Consider the following 17,493-nt stretch of genomic DNA (forward strand, 5'->3'; position numbering starts at 1 on the left):
ACACTGAGCCTGAAAAGATGTGATCCTCTAAAAAAAGATTTATTTTTATACCTTGTTCTGATTCTAAAGCAGATCCTTTTGGGGGTTTCTACCTTCCCTTTCTTGTGTTACTGCTTTTTATCTCTTTTACCTATTTTTAAAGTGATCCATACCTAATAATTTTACCCCCCACTTTTTCACCTCTCTTATGGAAACAAGTCTTTCAAAATCTACATGATTTGATGTCTCCTCTAAGCCCACGGAGCCCACAGGATAAAGGTCTCAAAAATAAACCACAAAGAGCATAAAAATAGACAAAGAGAAAGCAGATGTACAAACCTACAGGCAGCCAAGATTTATTAGATTAGAGGCCCTACTTCCACATCATTTCTGATGGCCTGCAAAAGCAAAGTCCATAAAGTAAGGAGGTCAGATGAGATCTGACTTCTCCATGTCTGCCTTGTTTATTTTGCCACAACATATAGTCTAAAAGAAATTGGTACCAATCTGGGTGTTTAACAAGTAGTTGCTGTATTTATAGGCACTAGAACACAAAATTAAAAGACGAATCACTAAGAATTAGACAGGCCTTAAATTGACTAAATTAATGCAAATCAAAAGAAAAAAAAACCCAACAAAAGTAGCAGAAATAAAGAAAAATGAACCTGAGCTAGGAACTGAAGAATTTAACTGGTTTTGGTAGTGCAGGCAAAAAGGCGTATTTTACATTTGGGGTAACAAAAGCTTATGAAGTCCAGAACACTTACACACAGCCTAAATACAGTGTTTTTTTGAAAATAAGACTTGCCAATCCACACAAGACACTTCTCAACGGTACCTCCAGGGTTCATCCAGATTTGTTTCCACCTCACCTCGATCTTGCTCCATTGATTTGACTGGAAGCATCACAAGATGTCTGCTCCTGGAGCGCCACATCAGTACAACACGAATTCTCCTTAGTGAGAGTGCCGAGAGGAGCTGTGAACAGTCCTGCTGCCCTGTAGCTAACTCTGCCCATCTGCCAGGGTATGCAACAGGCTGCAGTTTAACGTGGACAACAACAGAAACACCACATTCCAACTCACATTTACACACACTAAGAAAACCCCACCAGTCTGCTGTAACAGCGAATGGTGACTTAGCATTCAATGAGCCTTTTGCCTCAATTATGGTGCCGGTAAGAGTTTTATCTGTCCCAAAATCTCACCATTGCAAGATTCTCCAAACACCAGTGCAAAAATGAAAGCATCACTCTGTATCCTCCTTTGTTACTCTGAATCCCTAACAAAAACATGCACACACTCCCATGAATATGTTTGTATGTATACAAAGGGGCTGGTAAAGACATTCTTGTGGAATGTCTTGTTGCATAACATGCTGAACACCTCATTTATTCAGCTACATCAATGGTTCACAGCACTATTAAGACATCCCTGATTTGACTGGCATTCCTAACAAATATTCAACAAAGAGTGATTATAATTATCACGTACCTTGGAACCAAATCACATCCTAATGTGTAAGCAGTGTAGGGCCAGTAAAGAAAACTGTTCATATACCAACACAGCAATACCTCACCCCCTATCCCCCCCCCAAAAAAATCACAGGTCAACTTCAAAATGAAAGAAAATGGAGGAAGTTTGGTCCAGACTTCCATTTCAATACTGGGGAAGAGAGGAACAACCTGAATTTGTTGACATTTCCCAATGGCAAAATCACCACCCCGAAGAGAGTTGAAACAGGAAAAGCTCCAGCAGGACCAAGATCTTGGCAATCTAAAACTGGGTTCCTAAGTTTGGGATGTGTCTGACCAACTCTATCACAGGCGCACTCTGCAAATGCTCTGCCCTTTTATCCTCACATCCAGGTAAATTATGAAAATGGCTTCGGCTTCACTGAGATTTTTTTGTTACAGAACAGAGTTCTGAAACTCGAGGGCTCGAGCTGCCTGCTGAAGTAAAGGAGGGAGAACTGCAACACAGAGCTGGTTGTGAGATACAAAAATCTTAAGTTTATTTAACAATGTTAACATTTAATACATAGACACAGAACAGTTCTCTCTGTCTGGACCTTACAGACTTTATTCCATCTCCTCTACCACCCTAGCTCAGCTCTCAGAGAAATAAAAGGGATAGCACTGAAATGATAAAGCCAGTTACTTGAGGAGCTTTTAATTTAGCTTTTCTTTTAATCATTGGCCAATCCTATTTCCTTTTAGTCATAACATTTCTATTTCCATTCTACTCCACAGAGTGAATGACAGGTAAAAAAATATGGAAAATTCTAGGACAATCTAAAATTCTGTTGTACTTAGTTTTATTTCTGAAGTGCTAGAATTCCTACAAAGGCTTCTTTAAAAGGCCAGAAAGGTTGCTCAGAGAGACTGTGGCTGCCCCATCCCTGGAAGTGTTCACAGCCAGGTTGGGATGGGGTCCTGAGCAACCTGATCTACTGAATGGCATCCTTGCCCATGGCAGGTAGGATTGGAAGAAGATGATCTTTAAGGTCTCTTCCAATCCAAATCATTCTGTGATTCTATGAAATGACTCCTGATTAGCCCCATTCAAGTGTTAAATGCAAGAGGTTTTATTGTTTTTATTTTGTTTTTTTAAATAACCCCATAGTGGTCACGAATGTCAAACCCTGTTTTAAACATCTCTAGAAGCATTTTTAGACCTAGATGTCTAAACATAGGTCATGAAAAGAAAGGTTAACTCCCGATAGTCACTGCAATGCCTTCGGTTTTACAGCTTATTCTGGAAGTGCCGCAACAGGAATCTGAAAGACACAAGACACCCAAGTTTACATAACTGGCATTAAAAGGTTGTTAACCTTCACAGATTAGTAGCTATCTGTTGTTTGCAGTCAGAGGACAGCACTTTACTACAAGCCCATGAATTTTCAGAAGGGCTGAGCATCTTTGCCTTTGGCAGGAGCTCTAGCTCGGGTCAGCTAAGGACAGCATGTGCCTACAGCAGGCACCAGGGTGCCCTGACAGACCCCGCTGCACCCACATGCGGACACACCAGTTGCTTCAGAACAATTGCTGCAGCCTCGTGATGGCACAGACAAAACACCACTTATTGCAGGAACAGTGGAAATGTCCTGCACCAACTATGAGCAAGTATTTCAGGAGCTTCAGCCAGAGACTGCCACATCTCATTTGGGTGGCATGCAACACGAGCATCACACAAGGGCATTGTTTTGGAGGCAGGGCAGCACGCTGCTCTCTAAGGGATCACCAACAAGATGTTCCTGTAGATGATTTTGCAGTTCAGGAGGTTAAAAGGGCCAAGCTGCTCCATGGAGTACGCACAAGACCACAGCATTCTCCCTTCTCTGCCCCTACTTACAGAGTGTAGAGCCAAGCCACCCTCTGAGTAGGGTGATTAGTACAGACCTCCCAGAGCTGTCCTTGTCACTTTCTACCTTCAGTTCCTTATTGCTGCCTTAGGGCCTAGATTCCTGCACTTCCCTAAACTACATCCACACACTCAGGCTGGCGGTTACTCTAAAAAGGGCCATCCCACACTGCTACCTGGAGTGATGTCACTGCAGCACCTGACACTGCAGGTGCAGGTCACTTGATCTGCTCTGACAGGGATCAGCCCCTCAGCTCTGATCAGCACAAGCAGAAGCACAGGAGGAAATCCTCTCCGGTCACCTCTCACAGCATTCATCTCCCACAGCCACATGCCATACCATGGAAGGCACAGAGTTAAGTAGCAGGAAAAATTCCACTGACCAAAACTACTTCTTACTGGGTGTATTTTGTGCTTTGCTAGAAGAACAGTCTACAACACTTCCACCAGCACTTTCCGGCTTCTTAGAGATCTGCTGTCAGCTACAAACTGTCCTTAATCCAGATCAAGTTTAACCAGGATAATAAATAAAGCAGTCAAATTTGAATTTTTCAAAAGCATGATTTTTCTTTTTAATAAACCATGGACCAAAGTAGTCTTGGAGATGGAGTTATCAGAGCCTAAATTTCCATTCACTCACTAGGAGGCACTTGATCTACAGCTAAAGACTTTTCTTTAATTTTTAAGCCTGTCCTTTACCAAACTGGAGGACCATCCAATGGCAGAACAACCAGTATCCAGATTTTTTTTTTTAAGAACTCCTCTCTGCTCTGCAAAGTCTTTCCCAGGGTAAAAATGCGACTGCAGAAGTTTGAGCTCTTACACCAGACAATAAATACCAATACAGGAGCAGTGGCAGTGGTGGAGGTCAGTAAGAGAACACAAGGATACTCTGAGACTTTCAGAACTGCAGCAGTGAAGAAAAATAAGCAACAGAGGAGGAATGCAGCTGTGCAGCACCCCCCACAACAGCCCTCCTCGGGGACTGCAGGCTCTTTCCTAGTGACACTGTAATCCCTAATCAACTACTTCCCACTTTTCTTTCAGTGTGTCACACTCCTTTTTGTGTCCCTTTCCTCCTTCCTCCCCTGAGCTTTTGGCTGTCTGCTCCACAGCTGCTCTCTCTGGCATTTCAAGTGGGATAGTCGGACACTCGCTTTAAGGTAAGAGCTATCAGTCTCCCTTCTGAGACAGGCAGAAGAACTGGGACAACACAGCACCACTTGAGCAGCACGTACAGACTGAGCACTAGTGAGCACTGCTGAAGCAAGGGTGGGATCACAACCCCACTGTGCTGGTGCAGCTCTACAGACAGTCCCAGAAAAAGCTGCTCTTCCTCTCTCCCCAGCACCAGCAAGGAAACACTGGCACAGCTTGTAACACTACTAAGAGGAGAAAAGCAGCACAAGTGATGGAAGGCTCTAAGCTGTGCACTCCTGACAGCAATCCCATCCAGACAGCTCAGTAACTTTACCAGGAACTGTTCCTGCTCTGCTTATAGTGAAGGAAGAGATGGACTTGAAGTGCTGTCAAGTGTCCTGCCCCCTTGAACAGCCTGGGAAATCCTGCACACTAAGGGCAAAAGAACAGACACTGAAGACAGTAACTTCCCAGGGATGGCTCCAGTGTTCATATATCAACATCTAAAAGCCTTTGAGATCAGACAATTCTTAAATCAACTAGAAGGCTGACCTGTCTTCCAGACAGGCACATCCATGCAGGTTGCCTCTGCAGGGTAATGGTTTATGCCAACAGGCATTTTGGCCCAGATCATTAAACATCTTTCTACATTTGTAATAACTACAGCTCCCTTTTCCTTCTTCTATATCATCACCATCCCAGTATTGTGAGACTCTTCCTGTAGGATCACGTACATTACACAAATTACAGAGAGGGAAGGCTCTGCAGAACTGAAAAGCATAGATGTGAGAAGTCAGAAGAACTTACAGCCGCACCTGTCCTCCTCAGTGATCGACTTCAGCATCTTCAAACTGCCCGGCAACTACCGGCGCTATGTCCACCTCCATGCCATCTGAAAAAAACAGCCAGTGCTCCGTAAACAAGAGATGAGGGATGACGTTTCCACGAGAAAGAGAGCGGGTGCCCTCTGCTGACAACAGGTGGCCAGGACAGAAAACCCCTTCACTGAACTTCTGAAAGCAGCCTAAGGAAACACTGATGAGCTCACAAGATAGTGGGTTTGCTCCAGCTCATCAGTCAGTCACTTAAAGATGTCACCACTTCCTACAACCTCATCTCACCCTGTCTAATTAAAAGACTTAAACACTGGATTTTAACTATTTCATGTTTTAAATGAAGTTTTGGTGTAACAAATGGCACGATTCCTTTGAATAACTTTATTCTAGCAGAAAGAGGCTGCATCCTGTTCTGAAACAATCATTGAAAAGAAAGAGCAACTGCCCTATGCCACAATGTCAAAAAATAACGTAACTCTGAAACTGAGCAGCCCTGGAGATACTCATAATTGCAGCAAATCCAGCAGCAGTACTATAGCAAATAAGATTAGGAAAGTAAACAAAACTGATGAAGATGACTCTGAGGCACATGACATACTTGCTGTTCAATTTACATTCATTTCTGGAATTTTGGGATTCAGAAACCTGACTAAATTTTCAAACAAAGGGCACTGCTGAAACAGGAGCATATCACGTATGGTTGTCTTTACATTACATAAATTTATTCAAAACTGCAGAAAAAAGAGAACCTTAACTGACAAAACAAGTAAGATTAAAAGCCCCTCCCTGTGGATGAGAACAAATTCATTATTATTCTGTAGAAATCCACAACTGCTGCATCATTTTCCATATTTCAAAAACACGAGGGCATATAAAAAGCACTGCGATTTATATATAAAAGAAGCAATGCTACTAAACTACTTCCCTATTCTTCTCCAAGAAAATATATTGCTCTAGGGAAAACAGCACACAGAAAAGACAAGAGTCTGAGATATCAGGTGTTCTTCGCCCAACAAAAAAGAAATTTTGCTCCTTAAATACACAGATTTAACAATCAATAGAATTAAGAGACAGCATTCTTCAGGAAAATAGATCTTTTTAAATAAATCTATTTCAGTGTGTTTGAATGATTCAGAATTCACCCTGAACTCTGTTAAGAGAATTGTTAACCTATAATTTAGGGTATTAGGAAAAAAAACTAAAACCAAAACCCAAATAAAAAATACAACTTGTTTAGAGTAGAAACTGCTTCCTAATCCCAGTGTAGACTGATAACTTTAGGGTTTTTTTTCCTAATCAACTTCACTTTACCACTCTTACAGGAAATCAAACCAGGAAGAATCAAGTGTTCTTAACACTGAAGTGCTCACTCTTTAACAGAGCAGCCCTCAATCCACAGCAGGCAACATGCTGCCCACAGGGCCACAGGCCTGTGGGTGATCCCTCACCTTTTGCAGAAGGTATCACCCACAGCACTGCACTTGCTCAGTCCTGGTGTTTACGGATCAGCCGGATGGGAGAAGCACTACTTTCATATCATAGAACCATAGAATAGTTTGGGTTGGAAGGGACCTTGCAGCCATGGGCAGGGACACCTCCCACTAAAGCAGGCTGCTCAAAGCCCCATCCAGCCTGGTCTTGAACACTTTCAGGGATGGGGCATCCACAGCTTCTCTGGGCAAGTGGCTCACCAGCCCCATGGTAAAAAAAATCTCTCCTTCTATTGTCTGAATCGCCCCTCCTTTTATTTGAAGCCATTCCCCCTTGTCCTACTGATGCCTTTTCCTGGTCTTAAAATCAAGAGTCAAACACGGTTAGAAGGGAAAAAGGGATTTTACCTTGGTATTTATTTTAAGGATCCTTAGGTGCACACGTCCAGGTCAAATGCACCCAAATGCACACTGCAATGCACACCCCCCGAAAGACTGGGTATAACATTTAGGTCTTACTAATTAGCATATCTATCAAAGATTCCCCAATGAGAGGCTCAAATGAGCCCCCCTCCCTAAGGAGCCTTCCCCTGGATGGTTCTATCTTAGTTTACAAATTGTTCTGGAGAGGACCTTGGGGTCTGGGGCACACTGATCCCTGACTATGAAGCTTCTAAAAATGTTTATAGTCTCCTAGCTTGACAAACAAGTCTAAGAATGTAGGCTAAAAAACACTAAGAATACAGAAGTTGTAAAAAAGTATAAAAGGGGTATAAAAGAAAAGGCAAAAAATCATCATGGCACCACTACAGCAACAGGCCTTACAAAAAAGTCTGTCCCCATTGCACACCCCATCTTTAAGTCCTGAAAGGCCTCAGTAAGGTCTCCCCAGAGCCTTCTCTTTTCCAGGCTGAACAACCCCAATTCTCTCAGCCTGTTTCCATAGCAGAGGTGCTCCAGCCACCTGATCATCCTCATGACCTCCTCTGGGCGCACTCCAGTAGGTCCATATCCTATTATGCTGAGGACCCCAGAGCTGGATGCAGCACTCCAGGTGGGGGCTCACCAGAGTGGAGAAGAGGGGCAGATTCCCCTCCCTCGCCCTGCTGGCCACCCTGCTTTGGATACAGCCTAGGACATGACTGGTGCTCTGGGCTGCGAGTGCGCATTGCCAGGTTATGTCCAACTTTTCACCCACCGGCACCCCCAAGTCCTTTTTGGCAAGACTGCTCTTAATCCCCTCATCTCCCACCTTCTGTTGAGACTGGGAGTTGCCCAAACCCTGGGGCAGCACCTTGCACTTGGCCTTATTGAACCTCATGAGGTTCCCACAGACCCACTCCTCAGGTTTGTCCAGGACCCTCTGGATGGCATCCCATCCTTCAGGAATGTCAACTGCACAAGTCTGCAAACTTGCTGAGGGTGCACTCGATCCCACTGGCTGTGTCACTGATGAAGACATATTCTTCAGTAAAACAAAAGCATGTCTTACCTTCAAACTCCCTTATGGAGTCCTCTGTTCTCACTCCAGCCATGTTGTACTGGGTGCTGACAGACTGGGCTAACATGCCTTCTAACCTCTCCAGCGTGGCCTGGCCTTCTGCAGTTAAATGTGACAATCCCTCTTCATATGTGTAAAAGCTCGGGATGTCACCTTGTTCTAGCTCTGCAAAAACAAGTTTGTGTTTATCAGACCTAAGTTTAGGAGCCAGAAGCATGCAGAGGTTGAGGAACAGGGGAGCAGCTGGGCAAGTTATGCTCATATGAACTGACTCAGATTAAAAAGCTGCTTACATCAGGTACAGAATACACACAGTGCTGTAAACTGACCACACAGCAGCACAGGCACTGAACCTGCACTAGCACAGCCACTGGGAACAAGAAAGGCTGCTCTTTGTGTCTGTGGGCTTTGGAGAGCCAGAACAATGCTTTTGCTGAATTCCTGTGATTTGTGACAGCTAAACTACAGGTTTTCTGCAGATTTATGCATTTCTATACAGTGCCTGTGACAAAAGGGACGTTTAGGCAAGATGAATAAACAATTATGACAGATACCAGGTATCCAAGTGCTGGCAGGTATTTCAAAAGAAGCAACTGTTACCAACCGCGGGCCTCAACATCGTACTCGTCCCCTTCGTAATCGTTGTCTGAGTCCTCATCATCCGGGTCTGGGTGCAGGGCCTGGCACTCACACATCGCTGAGAACATGGCTTCCACTGCGGGAACACAAGTGAACACAAACCTCCACCAACACCCCAAAGCAACAGGCAAGAGACCCTGCTCCAAGTGATCAAAGGGATTCAGAATACTCCTTTAGCAGAAACACAACTGAATTCATATTTGAAAACATCATCCAACAAGCCAGAAGCCACGTAAGAAACAAATCAGGTTTCAGAGATCCAGCCTGGTGCTTTAGCCTCTTAACAGCACTTTTGCATTATTTCATTGATGATAAAGTTTTATCAATGGACAATTCTGTCTGTGGTTACCCACTGCAGGAATCCTTGCAGCATCTCATCTATCAGATTCCTAAAACTTGAATCCAACTGTAAGCCCCACACTGGACAGGATATGACAGCTTTCCAGTGGTAGTGTCAGGACATTAGCATGTTTCTAATGAAATTGTCACTGACTCAAATATCACTGAATTTATAATCAAAAAGTCATTTCCCATACATGCTCTCTTCAAATGTGTATAAGTGAGATTACCCATGTTGTGTATTTATACTCCACAGTTTCTATTTTAAAGCACTAGAATTTTACTTGAGAAGCAGATGCTAGAAATAGTCCCATCTTCAAGCCAGATAAAACTGTTCGTTCCAGCACACAGGAATCAAGTCATTAGAGAATGACACTGAAGGATCCTGGTATTTACATCTCTACACCCCAGTGTCTTCCACACATAGCCAGGACTTGAAAGTAAAACACAGTTCCCCTCCTCACTTACAGGCTGATTTGTCACTAGGTACGAATCTGAATTCCGCAATCGGTTCAACGTCATCATCGCTGTCATCCTCCTCCCCTTCAGTCATGGGAGCCTCTTTTGTGTCCTCTTTAGGAAATTGAAAGATTAAGAAGAAATATGTTGTCAAAAAAAAAAAAAAAAAAAAAAAGCCATTTGTTTATTTTTTCAGGAACACACACATAAACAAGTCAGAAACAACCTGAGAGAGGCACAAAACCTCCACTCCGTTCTCCCAAAAAACCCCATGAGACTCCTAGACATATGTGGATATATGAGGCCCTCTCACAGCACGTCAAAACCACTTGCAACACACAGGCAAGCTTCTCTGTTTATAACTTTAGGACTTAAGATTTCTGTACTGGTCACACAATGTATTAATGTATTTCAGGAAAATTGCCTGATTCTTATTAAAAACAACTGTGCTCAAAACCCCCAATTCACAATTGTTACCATTTTTAAAATCACATGGGGTTTTTTTATGGATCCTTAACATTACTGTCATGAAATCAGCTAGGTTCCAGTGGGGCCCCTCACAGGGGACTCTGACATGTGCAGAGGATGCCTGTTCCATTTCCAAGATTCCTAGTCAGCCAGCAAGATGTGAGAAGTACAAAGTGCACCCAGAGCCAGTGACAACTGCGGTGCTTCCTGACTTCTGCAGGCCATGTACATGAATAAATGAGCATCACTGTGGCGTTGTCCTTTCTGTGAATAAAAACCCCACAAAAATGGCTGCAGTTCATCACTTCGGGGCTGGGGACACTGCATTGACAGCCTCAAAAGCGCACAATAATTTTCTACAGGAGAAGAGGCTGTTCCACTGAGAGTGGTTTTTATCCCATACGAAACTGGCACCACCAAGAATACAAAGACACCAAGAAGCTGCCAGCCAGCTGCCCCAAAAATGAAGTGTGCAAGGAAGCTACCCAGTCCTTTTTCAACTGACACCCACAGGCACAGCTTGTTACTGCTGAGTCCAGCTCTCTGTTTTCAATGCAGTCAACCTCTGAGTGCCTTTTTCTAAAAAAAAAAAGGGTGAGGACAAGGCACAAACACGCAGAGAGCACAGGCAAAACTTTCAGAGGAAGAACAAAATGTACCCTGCACAACGGAGAACGAAGACTCCTGCAGCCAACTAAGTGGAAAGGTTTAACACTATTCAGCAGTTAAAATTGCAGGCTAGGGCTAGACTTGGAAAAGTAAAAGCTACTTGCTGTGGAAGATTTACTGTAGGCAGAGTACTAAAAATACTAAAAAATACTAAAAAAATACACAAAAAAATACCCACAAAAATCAGTCTATTAAGGATTTCTAGAAAAGAGCTTCACAGGATATCTGTATTGTCAAATTTTTAATTCAAATGGAATTAAAAGCTAGAAACAGTGTCTTTCTTCAGACGAGGCTCTGTTTACTTCAAAATAACCACAGTGAAAGGAAAATGAGGAAGAAGAACCATGAGGTGTATGCAAATGTCCTCTTATTTGTAGTGATAGACTGTCAGAGAACATTAGTAACATAAGAGAAGGAAATAATGAAGAACATTAATAGCTTAAAAGCGTCCCCACCTCCTCAGAGTCCTGTCATTACTTTCTGGATACATTAAAAAAAACCCCAAAATACCAGATTTTAGCCTTTAGCTATGATGACCAGCAGGCACAAAGGGGAAAAGGAGACCTGCTGAAGACCTCACACTTTTTAATCTTCAATTGAGATGGCAGTTTTTGATGCACTTAACAGGTCTGCCAGAAGAAAAATATAAATATATATATAAAATACACAGTATATATATAAAAAAATACAGTCTTCATACAAACAATGAAACAGAAAGCTTGCTTTCTCTATATCAAAGCAAGAATGGTCAAAAGGGGGGTTTTGTGGGCAATCTACAAAGATTCATTTAAGCCTGGTAACATGACCTATTGCCTTTTCTTGTTTGTTTTTAACCAAGCTGTGGGAGAAAATGAATGAAAAGTTTCCAGGCTGTGAAACAGCAGGAATTCATCAAGCCTAGAGAGGGCAGCAACATTAACATAAATTCAATAAAGAAAAAACCATACTCAAGATGGAATCACAGGGAGACTGGCAGAGGAACTAAATTGTTTAAAACAGTGTAAGAGGGCAGAGAACTGATTCTCAGCAGCTTCAGTGTACACAGCCACAAGCTGAGAGCACAACTGTAAAGAAGTGACTCTAAATACATGCAAAGCTGTGCTTCTAAAATAACCATCCTTCAGGAAAATAAAAAAGAAAATACAAGCAATTACTTAAATTACTTAAAATCAACATTTACTCCTTCTGAGGAGGAAAGCCTGTCACTCGGGGCTGCGTGGGAGCAGGAGCAACACTCCAGGCATACCTTCGAACTTGGCGTTCACCATGACGTACAAGTGCTCCCTCGGGTAGGCGCTCAGGTCCCTGGAGACGGCATGTAAACTGATGGTGGGATAATCCAAGGAGAAGCCAACTCCAGAGTTTTCCAGCCAAGACAGGCGACTAACAAGGGAGGAAAAAAGGAAGACACAAGTTAGAAACTAACAGAGGAATCCACAGTACCTGACTCGAGCGTGCAGAAAACTAAGCCCAAAAAAGGACTTGTAGACAAGGCACTTAGCCCACTCTCCAGGCATATGGTCCTGGACCTGCCTGAACAGATCTTTACAACAGCATTAACTGATGGCTGAGGGAAAAGACACCTTTGCTTAGATGATGTGAAGCTAAGAACCCTAAACACATCACAGCTTTATCACATTTGCACTAAATGCTGAATTTCCTTCCCTACCTCTTCATTTTCTCCTCCCTGTAGATATCTATCATACCAAAGGTAACTACAGAGGTTCCAGAGTGTGATTTATAATTCAAACTATTAAATGTGGTTTTTCAAGACAGAACACTGAAAGGCAAGTCAGTATCATAATTCCTAGAAGATTATAGATCTGATGTGGGTATAGCCTGTTATGTGGATAAACAGCCAGTTCTGTTATCAGCAGAGGCAGGTTACGGGTATTCCTCCACTCAGAACTTATGTGCTATAGCCTCTGCTTCCCCCACTTTTACTCTCATCCCTAACCACAGCAAGAGACAGAACAGATTGTCACCACCAGGCCACTGCTTCCTTTGTATCAGAACAGTCAACATCTTTCTGGCCACTGAGAAATCAAACTCGAACGAGATTTGGGTGCCTGTGATCAGTGATGTCACACAGTGAACAGAAATACTGAGGGCCAGAAAGCAAGACTTCCACCATGTGCCAAACTCAGCATTCACAAGCTTTTGTGGTGAGACAAAACCAATGGAAAGGTCACAGAAGACTCCTTGCCTCGGAAAACCTGGCTGAGAGCAAGAGCTAGTGCAGTGGGAGCAAGGAATTTATCTGCTAGCCTCGACTGGCCAGTCCTCAATGTTTACAGCTGCTGGTGGAGAGTCAGTACATGGATCAAGGGCCACACTGTGCTCCTGGGCACCCTGTTCTCCCATGGCACTCCTGCAAACACTGGTGTTTTCTGTTCACTTCCAGCAAGTGACTCTGGTGAAAGCTCTGTGATGCACTTGAAACGTGTGGAGGGGAAGCTGGCAGCCCTGTAGGTGCCTCACACACAAGTCTACTGAAAGCAACTTACAAAGAAGCTCAACATTACACGTCCTCAGAGCAGATACCCCACAAACAGAAGTCCTGGTAACTGCAACCAAACTAAAATCAAACAGTAAACAAAATTCCAGAGAGATTCCTCTCCAACACATCACTAACAAGCTCAGGTGGGGCAAAAGCTCCTCCGTCAATATTGACCATTTCATAAAAGTTTCCTAGTCTGAGGTTTTTAAAAGACAATTCACTCCTCAGTGCACATTTTAAATTACATTTTTGTTCCAACAATGCTCTTCATCTGCAGAATATATTATGAGTACTTTTCCATGGTTAAAGAAAATCACATTGTTTTAATTATCAAGCTGTCTCCCTGAGCTATACAATGCAGGGAGGATTGAAAGGAGACCACAAAGAGCTCAGAAAACATCATCCAGAATAACCAGACTGATTTATGCCTAGTAAGAACATACAGCCTCCATGTGATTAATGCAACATGAAAGATGTCACAGAACCACAGTAGTTATTAACAGCAGAAACCCAACAGCCACGTCTACTGTGCTGTCACAAGGGGAGAGCTGACGTGGTTTTGATGATGAAATGGTTTGGGTTGGAAAAGGCCTTAAAGACCATCCAGTTCCAATCCCTTACCTTGGGCAGGGACACCTTCCACTACTTCCACTACACCAGGATGCTCAAAGCCCCATCCAACCTGGCCTTGAACACTTCCAGGGAAGGGACATCCACAGCTTCTCTGGGCAACTGGTGTCAGTGTCTCACCCCACTTACAGTAAAGAATTTCTTCCTAGTATCTAATCTAATGCTCTTGTACAGTTTGAAGCCATTCCCCCTTGTCCTATCACCACAGTTCCTGTCAAAGACCCCCTCCCTCTCTGGCTTCCCTGCATGCCCCTTCTGATACTGGAAGGTTGCCATGAGGTCTCCACACAACCTTCTCTTCTCCAGGCTGAACAACCCCAACTTCCTCACCCTGTCTTCATAGTAGAGGTGCTCCAGTCCCCTTATCAACTTTGTCGTGTCTGCTGGACTTGCTCCAAGAGTTCCAGGTCCTTCTTATGCTGGGGACCCCAGAGCTGGATGCAGCACTCCAGGCGGGGTCTCACAAAAGGAGGGGGCAGGATGCCCTCCCATGCCCAGCTAGCCACGCTGCTTTTGCTGCGGCCCAGGATACAACTGGCTTTCTGGGCTGCAAGTGCACATTTCTCCACCACGCTGAGTTTTATAGAATGGTTTGGGTGGGAAGAAACCTTACAGCTATCTCGTTCCGGGCCCCTGCCGTGGGCAGGGACACCTCCCACTAGACCAGGTTGCTCCAATTCCCATCCACCGTGGTCCTGAATGCCCCAGCCAGCCGGGTCCGTGGCCGTGCTGCTCCCTCTTGCCCGCTTTAAAACGAGCGGGAGCAGCGGAACGCCCCCGCAGAGCCTCACGGCCCCTGAGGACCTCCCGCACACCACGGCCCCTTCATCCGAACCCTCCATCCCGGGCCCCTCAGGGCCGTCCCGGGCAGCCCCCGAGGGGTGCCAGCCCCGCGTGTGCCCCGCACCTCTCGGCGATGTAGAGGGTGCCGGAGCCCAGGCTGCGCCCCGCCAGCAGCGCCTCCGTGTCCGGCTGCTGGTGCCGGACGCCGTCGGCCGGCGGCGGGAAGCGCTTGAGGAAGCTCATGGCGCCGCCGCCGCCTCCCTGCTCCACCATCGCGGCCGCCGGAAGCGGAACGCGCCGCTCTGTGATGCAATTCCGCCCCGGGACGCGATGTCAGCGCCGCCATCCCGTTCCGCGGGGCCGGGGCGCTGCCGTCTGGGTGCCACGAGTGCTGCGGGCGGGGTCGGAGTTAACTCGTCTTTGTCTGGAAGAGAGGAGCAAAGGGGAGCGCTGAGCTGATCGCTGAGGGCTGGAGCACCTCTGCTGTGGGGACAGGCTGTGAGCTGTTCTCCGAAGAGAAGGGTCCGGGGAGACCTTACTGCCCCTTCCAGGACCTAAAGGGGGATACAGGAGAGCTGGACAGGGACTTTGGACAAGGACATGAAGGGATAGGATAAGGGGAAAAGGCTTCAAACTGACAGAGCAAGGTGAGATTAGATATTGGGAAGGAATTCTTCCCTGTGAGGGTGATGAGGCACTGGCAAAGGCTGCCAAGAGAAGCTGTGGATGCCCCATCCCTGGAAGTGTTCAAGGCCAGGTTGGATGGGGCTTTGAGCACCCTGGTGTAGTAGAAGGTGTCCCTGCCCATGGCAAGGGGTTTGGAACTAGATGGTTGGAACAGGTCTTTAATGTCCCTTCTGACCCAAACCATTCTGTTTCTATAATTGACAGTACCAAGAGCAGTCTCAGAACCATTGAATATCCTGAACTGGCAGGGACCCACAATGATCATTGAGTCCCTCTCGCAGCCCTGCACAGGACACCACAAAAATCACATCATGTGCTTGAGAGCATTGTCCAAATGCTTCTTGATCTCTGCCATATCTATTTTAGCCTGCAAGTCTCTGTTGGACGGGTGACAGAGGGAAAGACAAACACAGCGACTTTTCAATTACCATTATTGGATGCTGGAAAGGGAATTTCTGGTGGGTGACCAGCACCCAGTGTCTCATAAATACACACAGAGAAGAAAAACAAAATCACAAGTACCTGAATTGCTTAATTTGCTTAACCAGTTGATTTCCCTCAGCAGTGATGAAGTTGGGCTCAAGAGCCCGACACTATTGCAGTACCTGGTGAGATGGGGGTGTCTCAGGACAGCACACTGCAGGGATGGAAAGGCTGCCACCGCCTCAGGAGCACTGGCCCTGTTTCTTCCCCCAGATTTACACCATTTCTCTTGCTACTGCAGTGAGAAACAGGGATTACTGACACATCAGTGAAGTACATCTCTGTCCAGGCATGCTCCTGGTAATGCCATCAGTGAGACAGCATCACTGCAAACATCCCTTCTCCCTGACTTGTCAGGATGACAAATGCTCCTGCCATAGCAACATGCCAAGAGCCCATGCAAGTTGTTAGCTTGTCATGGATGTTCATCTTCCCTTTTAACAGTTTAAATTTACTTTTCAGGAGTCATTTACCTACCTGTGTGCAAACACAGGTTCTCACAAACATGAACCAATTATTACAAGATTAGATCCCCATCTTTCCTTTCTCTGGACTTTCTTAGCTATGGTCTTGGACAGCAAAGAGCAGAACATAACATGGTTCTCTTAGGCTGAGCTATTGACCATGCTTTGGAAAGCTGCTCAACCATGCCTTCCCATTCTGGATTCTAATTAAGGAAATAATTGTTACTCATACAAATTATCACCTAGACCAAAATGAAAGCAAATTCCACTACGAAGTGATATTTAAACACCACTGGAATAGCTTGGAAAAACACAACAGAGGCAACAGATGAGGAAAGGGGTATTTCTCAACCATCTTCAAGTTTGTCACACCAAGACAAGTGGTCAACCGGAAACAAAAATTTACAGTTCATCCATGAACACTGATCAGACTGTGGCAGCTGGTGGGAAGAGATCCAAATACATGGAAACACCATTCATTACACTTAGTGGTTATAAAGCAATGCTCCTGTTCATGTCCGCCCCCTCTCACCTAATGTGGCTGTCATATTAGCCACAGAGAGTTCTCACCACCTTTGCAGTTAACTCCAAATCACACAACAACTTAAGGCAATTATAATTAAGATTTCTGAGTGGTTGGGGTTGAATTACTGCAGCTTGAAGCCACTGCAGTGGAGCAGTAGAGAGTCCATTTCTCTTCCTGCATGCAAATGCGAGTCTTTCTTCTGTGGCATACCACTCTTCCAAAAGAAAATGGGAAAATGGATGGTTTAAGCCCAGGCAGGAAGTTGGTTTTGAGGATGAGGCATTAAAGGAGGAGGAGAAATCCACATCTTCCTTGTTTACATAATCCAGACACTTCACACCAGAGTACTGAATGCTGCACCTAACAGAAGCTTAGAGGTGAAGGCAGACATTTCCTCTAGGCTTGAATGGAACAGAATGGCACTATCTGAAAACTTTTCTTCAGCTAAGTGAGTTAAAATCCAGCCTCGGACAGACATCTGAACACTGGATGTCCAGCAGTGATTTAGTCAACCAGGACCATGTTCAGAGGCAATGAAGGGCAGCAGGTACCTTCACAGGGTTAAGAGTCACCTTAGGACAGAAGGCAGGACTCACCA

The 17,493-nt window shown here is 44.9% G+C and overlaps 1 protein-coding gene across 2 annotated transcripts; it reads right to left on the reverse strand.

Annotated features, from left to right (window-relative positions):
- Positions 1-1,964: 1,964 nt before the first annotated feature.
- On the reverse strand, positions 1,965-15,032 carry CLNS1A (chloride nucleotide-sensitive channel 1A). Of its 2 annotated transcripts, none has more exons than XM_048294360.1 (7): positions 14,860-15,032; positions 12,069-12,205; positions 9,695-9,799; positions 8,853-8,963; positions 8,240-8,413; positions 5,297-5,373; positions 1,965-2,757 (listed from the first exon to the last, which is right to left on the reverse strand). In XM_048294360.1, the coding sequence occupies exons 1-6, from the start codon at positions 15,006-15,008 to the stop codon at positions 5,306-5,308; spliced, it is 744 nt and encodes a 247-aa protein (XP_048150317.1). In that variant the 5' UTR covers positions 15,009-15,032; the 3' UTR covers positions 1,965-2,757; positions 5,297-5,305. The 2 variants fall into 2 exon arrangements, with proteins under 2 accessions (XP_048150317.1, XP_048150316.1); XM_048294359.1 differs by having other exon boundaries at positions 5,289-5,373.
- Positions 15,033-17,493: the final 2,461 nt, after the last annotated feature.

This window comes from Corvus hawaiiensis, chromosome 2 (genome assembly GCF_020740725.1).
Source record: "Corvus hawaiiensis isolate bCorHaw1 chromosome 2, bCorHaw1.pri.cur, whole genome shotgun sequence".
Classification (NCBI taxonomy): Eukaryota; Metazoa; Chordata; class Aves; order Passeriformes; family Corvidae; genus Corvus; species Corvus hawaiiensis.